The following is a 12,893-nucleotide window of genomic DNA, read 5'->3' on the forward strand; positions in this document are numbered from 1 at the left end:
ACAGGACTCTCCTTCTTGCAGTCTGGGTGTATATACTGTTATAGAAATTGGGGGGAATCCCACTAAAACCTAGAAATTAATAAATGCTAGGATTATGGGTTCTTTGTGATATGCAGGGGAAATATAAGCTGCAAGGGGGTTCCCGGGCTGCCTTACACAAACCAGTCAACAACTCCTTGTTCCGGGTAAGACCAGAGACTAGGGATTTGGAAGGTTGCCAGGGTAACTGCTCTGGGGGAGCGCAAGGGGCTTCTGGGAAGAAGAAAGAGGAAGAAAAGGGGAGACAGATCATGGTGAGGGTGAAGGAAAAACTGCCTGCAAGATCTGGACCCCCTCCACACAGACCAAGGTTGTAATTAGGCGAATAAACCCTATTTCTTAAAGTATGACAGCCTCCACTGTATCTTCTGTTCTCCAAAGGGACACAGACCCTGTGTGGGTGCCTGAGATCTCATGTGCTCTTGCCATGGACTTGGCAGAGAGAGGAACAGGCGCCTGACTGGTTACAAATGTAATTTAGCAGCCTGTTTTCAAAGATTTTAGCACTTCAAATGCAAATTGTGCTGGCTCACAAGAGTTAAATACAATTGTAATGATCCCAAAATATCTCCGTTCAACTTTCAAAAAGGTGTGGTAGGTAAACAACTCCTTGTATTTAAGTTGTTAGGTGTCAGAGGGAGTGGCCATGTTGGGAATTACTGAAATAGCTTCATTAGACAAAGCATTCCCAGAAGGAATTGCATTCCCAGTCTGCCTGACTAAGAGTTCTGTGTGAGAAAGAAGCTTACATACTCCAATGTAAGACGATCCAGTAGAAGATAACACTGTACCTGCTTTGTATTCTGGGTATGTCTACACAGCAGCCACTACAGCCAGGCATATGACTGGTTGTCCAGGAAATCTCCCTGGAAAGGACAGGCACCATCATCCCAAAAATGCTGAGACGATGACAGTATTTGCATACAGTGGGCTGGTTCCACTGTTCCCTCGGTCTCCCCCAGCCATGTAGACACACAAATGGCTGGCATAGGAAAACCCTGCTACACATTTCTGTTATTTAGACCACATGAGCTCAACAGTCAATACTATTAAAAGAATAGCTTTGTGAGCACGATGACCTTATTCTCCAGATAAAGACAGTAACATTTATACAAGACACATTCTCCTCATCCAGTTTCTGGCACCTCCCAGTTTCTATGAGGCCCAAACAGCAGCAGGGCCAACCCACCCAGCCCTGGGCCTTAAGATAAAGGTGCAGCATCTGGAACAAATTTCTGTCAAGTCTCCATAGGTTTTGTGGAGAAAATCTACCTGACAGGGAATAGCTGTGAGTCAGGGCGTGGCCAGTTTTGATGTTGCCCAATATGAGGTGGGTGGAGACCATTCCAAGGACAGTGCACCCTTATTTAAAATGATTTGACAGTCCTTATTTTTAACAGGCATAGTCTTCTTTTAAAAAAAAACAACAAACCAAAACATTATTGTATACTAAAAAGAACAGATTATATAACAGATTTGTAGGCATGTATGCAAAACAGTTTGCACAAGTCTGCTGCCTTTGGACTGAACTACATGAGATGAAGGAGATTGGGGTCGGTTTTTCTCAGCAGGGCAAATAGCATTAGGAGGGGAGGACCGGTTTAGCTCAAGGAAAGGGATAAAAGAGGGAAAGGGTTTAAAAAGGCCCCCCTTCATTCTAATTTGGGACTCCAAAGGTGCTTTTCATGAGAAACAGAAACATCAGGAAAACCAAACACAAACCTCTTGTGTCTTGCGTAGTTTTGCACCAAGGCTCTGGGGTAAGTTCTAATGAATTCAGTGACGTTTACATTAATAGGTTCAGGCTGCACAGCACCTATTAGACAGTTAAAGATAGAGAATATTTTGCTGCAGCAGATGCTGTCTAATGCTAGAAGGATGTTTTGAAAATGGCTGTGTGGTATGTATGTAATTTGCTATGTTTTGCAGTAGATGATGTTTGTGTTGTTATACCTAAGGTGAAAAAGTGAAGAAACTTTTCATAACCTGATTTAAAATAATAATTATACCAGTCCTCACTCACTTGTGGGCTTTGAAAAAACTGGTATGTGGTTGAAAACGCAGGTTTATTTAAAAACCTTATCGTCCCACACGACCAGAGAACACATCTCAGCATCTTAAGCAGCAACTAGACAAGAAGAAGGCAGATCTGTTACTGACTTCCCAACAGATTTAGAAAAACTGCAAATGCAGCCATGGAAGAGAAGAAAACTGGGCCTGTGACACAGGAGGAAGGAAGCAAAGCAGAGGAGGGAGTCCCCAGCTGAAAGTAACCAAGTCACAAGAACTCAATGTAAAGTGATATGAATGTAAATATTATTTTGGAGATTTGTTTCACTGTTCAGAGAATTATACTGTTGTTCACATATTGGCTTTGGCTTGTATCTTATGTTTATGTTTATATTAATATCGTTTTAAACTGGGTTCCTGTGACTTCATCTTTTTGTTACAGGACGAAGGAGGACACCATATGTTTTAATCCATGAAGTGGCAACAGCAGCTGTGTAGGGGCAGAAGGAGGAGAATTTTAACCAGGAAACCAGATGGAGATGGGAGAGTAATTCCCTTCTTCAGTGCCCCTCCTGATCTGAATCTCACCCCCCACCAGCTGCATGTATCATTTTTTAAAATCATGGGAGATCCAGTTGTGAATCTCCCACCATCTCATTAAGTCTAGCTCTTAGTTTTACTTCAGTGTTCAAAATGGTCGAACTCACAACTTTATTTCCAGTGCACTTGTCTTGTACAATTCCCCCAAAGGGCTCACATCTTTGTCTGGTGTAGCTGTTCTTTTCCCACAACTGAGAAGCAAATAAAAGCAACTCCTGGACTTAGGTGACTCAGCACATTCCAATACAGTGAAAAGCAGGTTTTCTCTGGACTTCCCGGGCCATTTGCCTGCCTAGCAACCAGGTACTCAAACAAACAGTGCCAGACAGGACCTACCTGTGTCTGACCTGAAGCAGCTGGCTAGCAGGCCTCTTTTTAAAAGGAGTGGCCGGCCAACTGTGCCAGAGGCTAAAGTACAATCAAATCCCATTCATGGTGAGCTCTGGTTATATACTGACAGTATCCACCACACCTTGATCTGAACCCCTAGCATCCACATGAAGACTGAGCTGTTTACCAGAGCCAGTGTTGTTGGGGGGGGGGGGCTGGCCATTACAGTTAGATCCTTTGCTTCTTGGTCTTTAAAAATGAAGCTGTTACTACTTCTGCATAAGTCAGTCACTGGGGATACAGACTGATGGGTTCATTTCCATGTGTTCCACTCCTAGAATGTTGGGACTATTGGGGGGGGAAAGTCCCTGGAATTTAGAATGAAGTTCTGGGAGCATCTATTGGCTGAATATGCTGTATGAAAGAGGCTATTGGAGGTGAGGGAATTCCCCAAGGCTCAGGGAGCTAACCTTTGATTTGTGTTGCATAGAGAGTAAGTTGTATATTGGATATAGCAAACTTCAACTGCTTCTGTCCAACTGATATTTTATTTACTCTGAATGTGTTGTTTTCTAAAAAGATTTTGAGGAGATATATAAAATAATGACAATGAAATTGAGCCTATTCCTCCCTCCCATTCAGCTTTTTCCACCAGTGGAGGTACATAGCATTTATAAAAGCTTTCTGTAATTTATTACAGCAAAATATGATATATCAAGTACAACATCTGAGCGACAGTCCCGTCATCATCCAAAAAAATAAAAGTTGTTTCATACTAAAGGAGACAGAGACAGTTATGGCATCTGTAGTTGCAATGTTGTTCTTTAAGTCCTGTTTCATTGGTGTACGAAATAAATTGCTACCATGTAGTATAAAAAACACACCTGGTGTTTCCTTGCTGTTCAACACTTTAAACATACTGTCTCGCCAGAGTGGTACATGCTCTGGTTATCTCCCGCTTGGATTACTGCAGTGCGCTCTGTGTGGGGCTACCTTTGAAGGTGACTCGGAAACTGCAACTAATCCAGAATGCAGCAGCTGGACTGATGACTGGGCGTGGCCGCTGGGACCATATAACACTGGTCCTAAAGGATCTTCACTGGCTCCCAGTACGCTTCCGAGCACAATTCAATGTGTTGGTGCTGACCTTTAAAGCCCTAAATGGCCTCAGCCCAGTATACCTGAAGGAGTGTCTCCACCCCCATCATTCAGCTCAGACACTGAGGTTATCCCCCGAGGGTCTTCTGGCAGTTCCCTCACTGCGAGAAGTGATGTTACAGGGAACCAGGCAAGGGCCTTCTTGGCAGTGGCACCCTGTGGAATGCCCTAGTAATTTATCATGATCATTATCATCGTAATGCAGCCCATAGTCGCCTTTGACTGGACTTAACAGTCCAGGGTTCCTTTATCTTTAAGTCCATTGTTAAACCATGCAAATACATCCAAGTTTGGATGATGAACAACCTTGCTGCTTTCAGTATCCAAATGTGTTCTTTGGTTTGTTTGTTTGTTTCCTTCATATTACTTAAACTAGGGACTTTTTGGGAAATGCTAAAGAGCATAAGAAGTTGTTCAGATTACGTTAAAGGGGAATGAGTTTTATTTGTAATACTTGCTGTTCTTATTATTTTAAGATGAGGTTCTATTTCCATTTAAAAGAAAAGACAACATTATTTGTGTAAGTGCAAAGGGATGATCCTGCCCACAGAACAGCCAGTTTCTATGAGGGCTTGGGTCATTACAGAACCATCTCCCACAACTTGACCAGCTTTTGAACCTGGCCCTTGTTACTTTTGCAATCTCCTAGCGGAAAAGTGACTCATATAGATGAGTATATTATACTAAGCAATGTTTCTGAGATAAGTGAGATAAGTGTCAAGGAGACCTTAGCTCCCGTGCTTTGACACAGACTGACAAGCATGTATAAGCACTACTCTGAGTAGATGCAATTATAACTTTTAGTAACGGGTGCAATTTAGAAGGTCGGTTGGAGTGGCAGTTTTCAAGTGATAAGCTGATTGCTTAACAGAAAGTGCATCAAAGTATTAAGAAAGCACTGTTTATGGTAGCTGATTATATGATAGTGCTCAGGATTTCCTATGACACACCCTATTGTCTACAATGAAAACATTCACTTCAATGTAGGAGCACCTTTCCATGACCAGTCCAAGTAAACACGTCCCTCCTACCCTTTGCCCCTTGTGGTAGGTGAGCCATGGTGAAGAATAAGGTGGCCAGATTGCTAGCTGGGGCAAGATAGTCTGAGCATATAACAACAATCTGGGCACAACTGTCCTGGCTACCAGCTAGTTTGGGGGCTCAATTCAAAGTGCTGGTTTTGATCTATAAAGCCTTATGCTGCTCAGGACCCCCAGCACTTCAAGGACTGCCCCTGCCCACATGAACCTATCTGGACACTGTGTTAGTTATCTAAGGCCCTTCTCTATGTGCCACCTTTGAGGGAAGTGCAGGGGATGGCAACATGAGAACGGGGCCTTTTCAGTGGTGGCTCTTCCTTTCCCCAAGGAAGCATGCCTGGTGCCGTGTGAGAAAGATCAGGCTAAGAGAGTGTGACTTCAAGGGTAAGTGGAGATTTGAACCTGGGTCTCTCTCTCTCTCTCTCTCTCTCTCTCTCTCTCTTCCTGCTCAGTCTCAGTCTGACACACTCATCACTACCCTAAGAGCAGGTTGGGGTTGGAAGAAACAAAAGAATAAAAAACCAGATATTAGATACAGTGGTACCTCTGGTTAAGAACAATTCGTTCTGGAGCTCCGTTCTTAACCTGAAACTGTTCTTAACCTGAGGTACCACTTTAGCTAATGGGGCCTCCCGCTGCCACTGCTCTGCCGCCATGTGATTTCTGTTCTCATCCTGAAGCAAAGTTCTTAACCCGAGGTACTATTTCTGGGTTAGCGGAGTCTGTAACCTGAAGCGTCTTTAACCTGAAGCGTCTGTACCCTGAGGTACCACTGTACAACCCTAGGATGGAACCTGTCCACCTCTGATGGAAACCAGGCCTTTCCCCCTCACACACTGGAACTCTCCCCTACCTCTCTCTGCCAATTGACTGTAAGGCTCAGGCTCCAGGCAGGATGCCCCCAAGGCATTCAAAGCAGCAGCTGCAAGTTCCCAGTGCCAACATGACCAAAGTTGGATGGGCTGGGCATGGAGGTATTACCCCCTTCTTATTCAGGTGTCACCGTGTCACTTGTGCTGTGGGTCAAGGGGGCGTTGATGTTCCCGCGTTAGTGTTCCACGCCGGCGCTGGCACAAGGAGGATCGCATTCCACACCCCTTCCGTAGTGCATGCATCTTCCAGGCCTGAGCCAGGCTTTCCACCTAGGCAAGGGTAGAAACAAATCCATTATATTCAGGCCAGTGCTGGACAGGAGTGAAGATCAGCGGGAACCATGCCCAGGTGGGTAATGCAGCAGAATGGTGTCTAAGCAGGAGAATTGAGGAGGATACAGTGGGAAGCAGATGGAAGAAGTAGAGATGGCCACTTCTCTTCTCTCAGGGGCCCCGAGGCCATCACCTAGTAAACCAACAAACTCTCTTGGTCTCAGAACTCTACATGTGCTCTTGTCCAGGGTTCCACTGACCCAGTGATGCTTTCTTTCAGGATATTCCATTCTGTTCCTGTATCATCATCCCTTCCACAACTTCCCCAGTGAGTTAGTCAGTATTCTGTGGTCCGGCCACTGAGCATTCTCACTCGTCACAGAGCTATTTTAGGTCCCACCTCCCTCAAGGTTCCCTACTCCCCTAAAAGTCTTATGTACTTCTGCAAACCACAGGAAAGGCGCTTCTTCTCTGCCACTAATTTTAGCTAATTAAATATGAAAAGAAGGAGCAAGCGCTCTAAAGACAGGGAGAGACATGTGATCCATGCAAGCTGGTGCAAAAAGCTATTACTGAGGTGGGTAGCCTCTCTCACTGGAATCATTTGGTCCTTCTTGTTCTCCTCCTCCAGCGTGGTCAGCTCACTTGGTGACAGCAGATCCAGACGCAGCCCTGGCACCACTGTTGCTGCCACATCGTGCACAGTCCTGTCTAGAACAGCCTGCAAGAAGGGAGTTCAGGATCAGCACAGGCCAGGGGAGAGGGGCTGCTGACAGACCTGGATAAGCAATCATGTCACAAGCTGTCCTAGTTCTGAACTGCTGTGATGCAGCAGAAACTCTGGGGAAAGGGAAGGAAATAATTTTCAGTTCCAGGGAGTGGGTCGCCAAACAATGGGAGATGTGGAGTATCAGAGAAAGGCACCTCAGAATTCCTGGGATCTAGTGGGCCCTGCTCCGTGCTCTTGCAGCTGGGTAGAAATAGGGAAAAGTCATGTGATGGGGGCACCAGTGGGAACGTTTCCATGTTCTCCTGGATGTGTCTCATCTCTCTTTCTTAGTTAAGCTGGAGCTACTTGCTTTGTAGGCAGCTTTTGATAAGAACATAGGGAAATCTGATGGCTGTCATTTCACTGGGGCAAGTGCATCATAGGAACATTGGAAGCTACCTTATGCTGAGTCAGTAGTGTCTAGATCAGTGGTGTCTACCATATGGACTTGCAAGGGTTTTCTAGTATTTCAGACAGGAGTATCTTCCAACCTTGCCTCAAGTTCTCAGGGACTGAATTTGGGACCATCTGCATGCAAAGCAGTTGCTCTATCCTACAACCCTTTCTTATCTGCTTGGAACACACTGTGGCCTAGATTCTGTTGGTTGGTAGGTGGTTGGCTCTAAGCAAATTTACTGAAGGAGAGCACTGGACTGGCTCATTAGGTTTAGAATATTGCAGTTGCGGTGCCTGATTGGCTGGTCTGAAAACCAAGATCTTCTATCTTGGAGCCAGGCCTGGTGGTAGTTAAATGAGGGAGGTGGACTCAGTGTGGGTGGGTGTGAGAGAGTTGGAGCCCTAACACCAATGCTATGGAAAACCTGCAAATAACTGTAGATTAACATCTGCTATTAATGTGAAGTGGTTTGTTGGTTGTACATTTATTTTCCAACCACATAATTCTGTGGAAAACGTTTTATATACTCAAGAAAGGTGTAAGTTGCTGCCTTTGGCCAATGGGTTGCAGTTATTTTTATTATTTAGGTAATTTATATACTGTTTCATTCCTCCAAGAACTGTCTGAGTGGTTCCCAACATTATAAAAATATCACCAAAAAATACGACACAGAACAATTACCATAGATCCTCTTAAACATCAGTATAAACTAAAACAACTAACATATGGAGACAATAATAACTACTAGCTGACTGAAATACAGAAATACAGCAGAGACAACCAGCCCCACCCACCAACTGTGCAAGCCTGTATTTATATGGAGCATCAGCACTCTCTCTTCTGTTGCTGCCTCTCCAACTTAAGTGGGGCAAAATTATGCCCTCCCCACTTCCACAGCAACCTGCTATCACCAGGGAGCATCCACAATCATTCCTCCCCATCATGGCTTTTTCAGCTCTATACATCTTCCAAGAGAACCCCGTGAGTGGGATCCTCAATCCCTGCTCCCTTTGTTCCCTTTTCTCCCTTTCCTCACCACATAATGAGCACTTACGGATCCAACATGAGCCCATTCCCGAACAGCACGAATCAGCTTCACCTCATCGATGGCCAAACAGTCACTGCGCAAGATAGTTTGCATTGCCAGTTCCGACAATTCCAAGAAGCCACGTGTTAGCACCACGTCCTGGGGGAAAATATGCAGCTCATCTGTGGAGTGGAAAGAACTCCTCTGTCACTAAAAAATGGCGGCCACAGCTAAGGAGTAAGGTACCCATGGTATGTCCATAGAGAGTTTAGGGTTGAAATAGGTGAGATAAACTGCATTAGAGTCCTCTTCCTACCATGATGAAGCACAAAGACCACCACCCTTCCCAATTGCACCGAGGTACTGAGAGATGATGTAATCTGGAGGACAGGTCATGTCTGCCGGTGGCACCCTGTTCCCTGCATAACCAAATCATGATACTGAGCCAGTATGGTCTGAAAGCACATGACACAGCAACTCTGGACACCCTATATATGCCACTGTAATGGAAGCAAGGTGGGATATAAATATATCAAATGCACGAACAACAAACATGGTCCTATAGGGAAGAGGTCTGATTAGAATAGGACCTCCATATTTCATGGGGAAACCTCTGCACTTGTCCTGTGCTTACCTGAGTACAACTCTCGATGAAAGCCAGGCAATGTATCTGCAAATCCATCTGCCCATATGCTACAGCTGCCTGCCATTAAGAGAGTGAGAAGAAAAATTGATAAAAGGCTGTGCTTAAAGAGACAAAGCTGAGAGAACGTAAGAAGAGTTCTGCTGGATAAGGCCAAAGGTCCATCTAATCTGTTCTCACACAGACCAACCAGATGCCCATCCATGAAAGAATGTTGGGGCTTTAGGTAGAGGAGAAGCAGAAAAGGATCGTGGGTTGGGAGTGACAGAGCTGGCTGTAGTTTGCTTTTCATTTCATTCTAAGTATTTGAACCTGGAAGAAACACCATCAAAAGTCCTCCCCTCTCCCACAATGGAGATGCTTATGGCAGACCCTCCAAGTGTCCCTATTTTCCAGGGATGTCCCTGATTTAGAGAAGCCATCCTAGTTTCTGATTTGATCATGGAATGTCCCGCTTTTCCTTAGGACGTCCCTATTTTAGGGGATGTCCCTTAGGACTCGTTACAAACACAAAACCTGATTTTGCACCCAACCACAAGCTGTCTTATAACGTACTTTAAGTAACAGAGTTCAAAATGACCAAATGTGTTTGTGATTTGGTGTTCAGTGGGTTAATACTGCGGATGTAGAGTAGAAATTTTCCACTACTACATTTTTCCATGGAATCTTTCTCATTTCTAAAACTGCATTGTATCATAAAATTAATCTGGAACGTAACAAAATGACTGGGCAGTTTCAAAGCTATAACATTTTTTTAACCCAGAAGTCTATACTTCGAAATATATATAGATCTAATCAGCACCTCTTGGGGGCAGGCTAAAATTAGTATATTAATGGTTTTCAATGCCTTCATTCTCTTTTAAAAATGTAAACAATGAAAGAGAAGCTTATGCTAACTGAATTGTCATCTCTTAAAATATTTACATGTCTTCCATAAAAAAATGCAAAGCTTTGCTTGAAAAATATTTTTAAACATAACATTTTAGGTTGCAATCCTATGTCCACTACTTGGGAGTAAGCCCCACTGAACTTGGGGCCAAACTAGAAGTGGCTATTCATGTAATTTGTAACTGCATCAATGCCTTTCTAAAAGTAAATTGCAGGAGTGCAAGACCCAGGAATGGGGAATAGAGGACCTTAAGCTCTTGCCTTGTACTGTGATCTCAATCAAGACCAGCCCCTCTCCTAAAAGCTAAAGTCCCCTGCCCTCCAAGCCAGGGTCTTAATGCAGATTGGGGTTCCTGGGCCTGTAGTTTCCCTTTAAAAAGCCAGTCATGCTAAGTGTGCGAATGGCATTTCACCTAGTTTATTCCACAATGGGACTTACCGTACTTATAATGAAGCATGTGAAGGACTGCACTGCAAATGACATTAAAGATATGTGATGGTACTGAGAAAATTGAAAAGAAGCTGATTGAGGGGTAATAGGATGTGGTGGATAGCTCACTTCACCAGTGTAACACCAAACATGCCACCACAATGACAGAAAGGCTGCCACAACTCCCTGGATACACCCCAGGAAAAATCTACCAGCATATCTGGTATGGTGGAGAAAATGTGCTTGATAGCCTTCAGAAAAGCTTTCTACGTGGTCTGAAAGGTATTAACAGGACATCAGTGATAAACATAATGATAGCAGCCATATTATTTACTTTCTATAGTCCACATACATCTACCTTCATTGTACACTGCTTGAAGATAAGCATCCCATATGGCATTTGTCTGGCTACTAATGGAAATAGATGCAGCACCAGATGGACCTTTGATTGAATCCAGCAGGGCAATTCTTACATCTCTTCGAAGAGAACATACCCCAAGTAAACAAAGCAAGGAGTATCTACTTGCACTGAATGAGGCAAGCAAGCATGGTGGGTCAAGCTTATTCTGATTGCTTCTGCTAACATAAAGTAGCCAACCTGAAACTGTGAGATGAGATTAGTTATCATCTAATAACCTTTAAATAGTCAATTGAACTCACAATCAGGATGGGTAAAGAATGACAAAATAGTGGATTTGTTCCACCTTTTCAATTGATGAATGTAAAGTGGGAGGTGTAATGCTCACTAGTCATTCTAAGTTGGGAGAGACATGGGCCTGCAGTCACTCAGGGTTTCTCCTCTCCCTAATTCCACCTACCTTCTGCATAATGTCTAGTTAAACATATTATGTGATGTTATCAATATAGAAGTGTGACACTGTATACATGGTTTAAACATAGGCCAAGTTCTGAATTAACGTTGTCTGCAAGAGGGTCACTTTTGTGTGTGTGTTGTGTTGGTTTTTTTACTTTCTACAGGAACATTCATATTATTGAAAGGTCAAGCATGGCCATCTCTAAAGACAGAACTTGCAGGTATCACCTCAGTAAAACCAGAAATGCATCTGTGGAATGTGCCCTTTGTATCACTGTCTGAAAATCCAAATGATATCAACATAATCTCCTGCAGAGCGATAGAAGCATCTGTGGATTCAAGGCTGCAAGGAAAATGATCAGTCCCCATAGAAAGTGATGATGTCTACTTACTCTGATGATTCCCATGGGGACAGAACTAACGAATATTGTGTCAGACACATCCCAGGCTCAGTGAGCACAAATTACAGGTGGGAACTAGGAGGAGTAAGTTGTGCAGTTAAGCAAGAAACAAACAATTTCTATTGTGTGAAAACAATGTGTTTGTGGCAAACCACATTATCTTGCTGGTTGCTTTCAGGAGACACCAGCCCTACCACATGGCCAAGCCTGCAGCTGGAAACTAACGATTCCAATTAACGGCACCAGCTGACCACTGTAAACAGCCGTCAAACCACATGTGACCAGAGTAGCAACATTGTTTTTCCACTATTATCAGACAGAGTAAAAGGGAGAATGCAGTAGAAACTATGAGTTCCAGTCAACCCAGCCTTCTAAAAAGGGGGAATTCTGACACATGGGTATGGCTAGCCCACTACATATGACACCACCAAATGTCATGTCTCCTACAGGAACTGATCTCTGTATCACATGGGAACTGCCAGAAGCAACACTTCACAGATATGGAATGCTTTCCCCACAAAGGGGCATAGGCAGGCATGGCCAAACTTGGCCCTCCAACTGTTTTGGGACTACAATTCCCATCTTCCCTGACCACTGGTCCTGTTAGCTAGGGTTGGTGGGAGTTGTGGTTTCAAAACAGCTGGGGAGCCAAGTTTGGCCATGCCTGGCATAGGCCATGCCCTTCTTAGAGATCAACTAGCCCAGGTTTGTAGCCTCTACCCAATTTGGCAGCATGATCCATTCCAGCCTTAGGGATTCCTATATTGGTAGAAATGCCTGGTTCTTCTAAACAGAAAACTGAAATGAAACTCAACTGGAAGAAGCCAGTTATATATATAGAACAGGATGGAGACCAACTGGATGAGCTGTATCTTGAAAGCTGACACAATGGGGTGCAAATGTATTGTCCAGGTGTCTCTGGTGAAATTAACTGTGTCTCTCCTCATTCTGTAGCCATTTTATGTCTAAGGGTTTTGCCTAGGGCTCATTAAGCTTTGGGTGTCAGGTCAATAAAATGCATTCTGTGAATACCACAGATGTAATTCAGCTGAGAGAGAGAGAGACATGAGGTGGGGAGATTATCTGTCTGCCTCCACTCCAGTTGGATATGGTTTGTTTCTCACCATAGCCTTATATAGCTGCCTGTATTTGACGGCTTGTATGGGAAGAATGGTGTGAACAAGAGTTATGGGTCCTCCTGT

General features: G+C 44.0%; 1 protein-coding gene across 1 annotated transcript in view; it reads right to left on the bottom strand.

Moving 5' to 3' along the window:
• Positions 1-3,649: 3,649 nt before the first annotated feature.
• BTBD19 (BTB domain containing 19) overlaps positions 3,650-12,893 on the bottom strand; it is a 47,882-nt gene continuing 38,638 nt past the window's right edge. The window contains exons 5-8 of the mRNA XM_083447831.1: positions 9,150-9,218; positions 8,543-8,674; positions 6,918-7,043; positions 3,650-6,319 (exon numbers count right to left, since the gene is read on the bottom strand). Of these exons, the coding sequence (XP_083303957.1) occupies positions 6,185-6,319; positions 6,918-7,043; positions 8,543-8,674; positions 9,150-9,218 (462 nt within the window). The 3' untranslated portion in view covers positions 3,650-6,184. The remainder of the gene's footprint in view (positions 6,320-6,917; positions 7,044-8,542; positions 8,675-9,149; positions 9,219-12,893) is intronic.

Source organism: Podarcis tiliguerta (genome assembly GCF_965153285.1).
Source record: "Podarcis tiliguerta genome assembly, chromosome: 6".
NCBI lineage: Eukaryota > Metazoa > Chordata > Lepidosauria > Squamata > Lacertidae > Podarcis > Podarcis tiliguerta.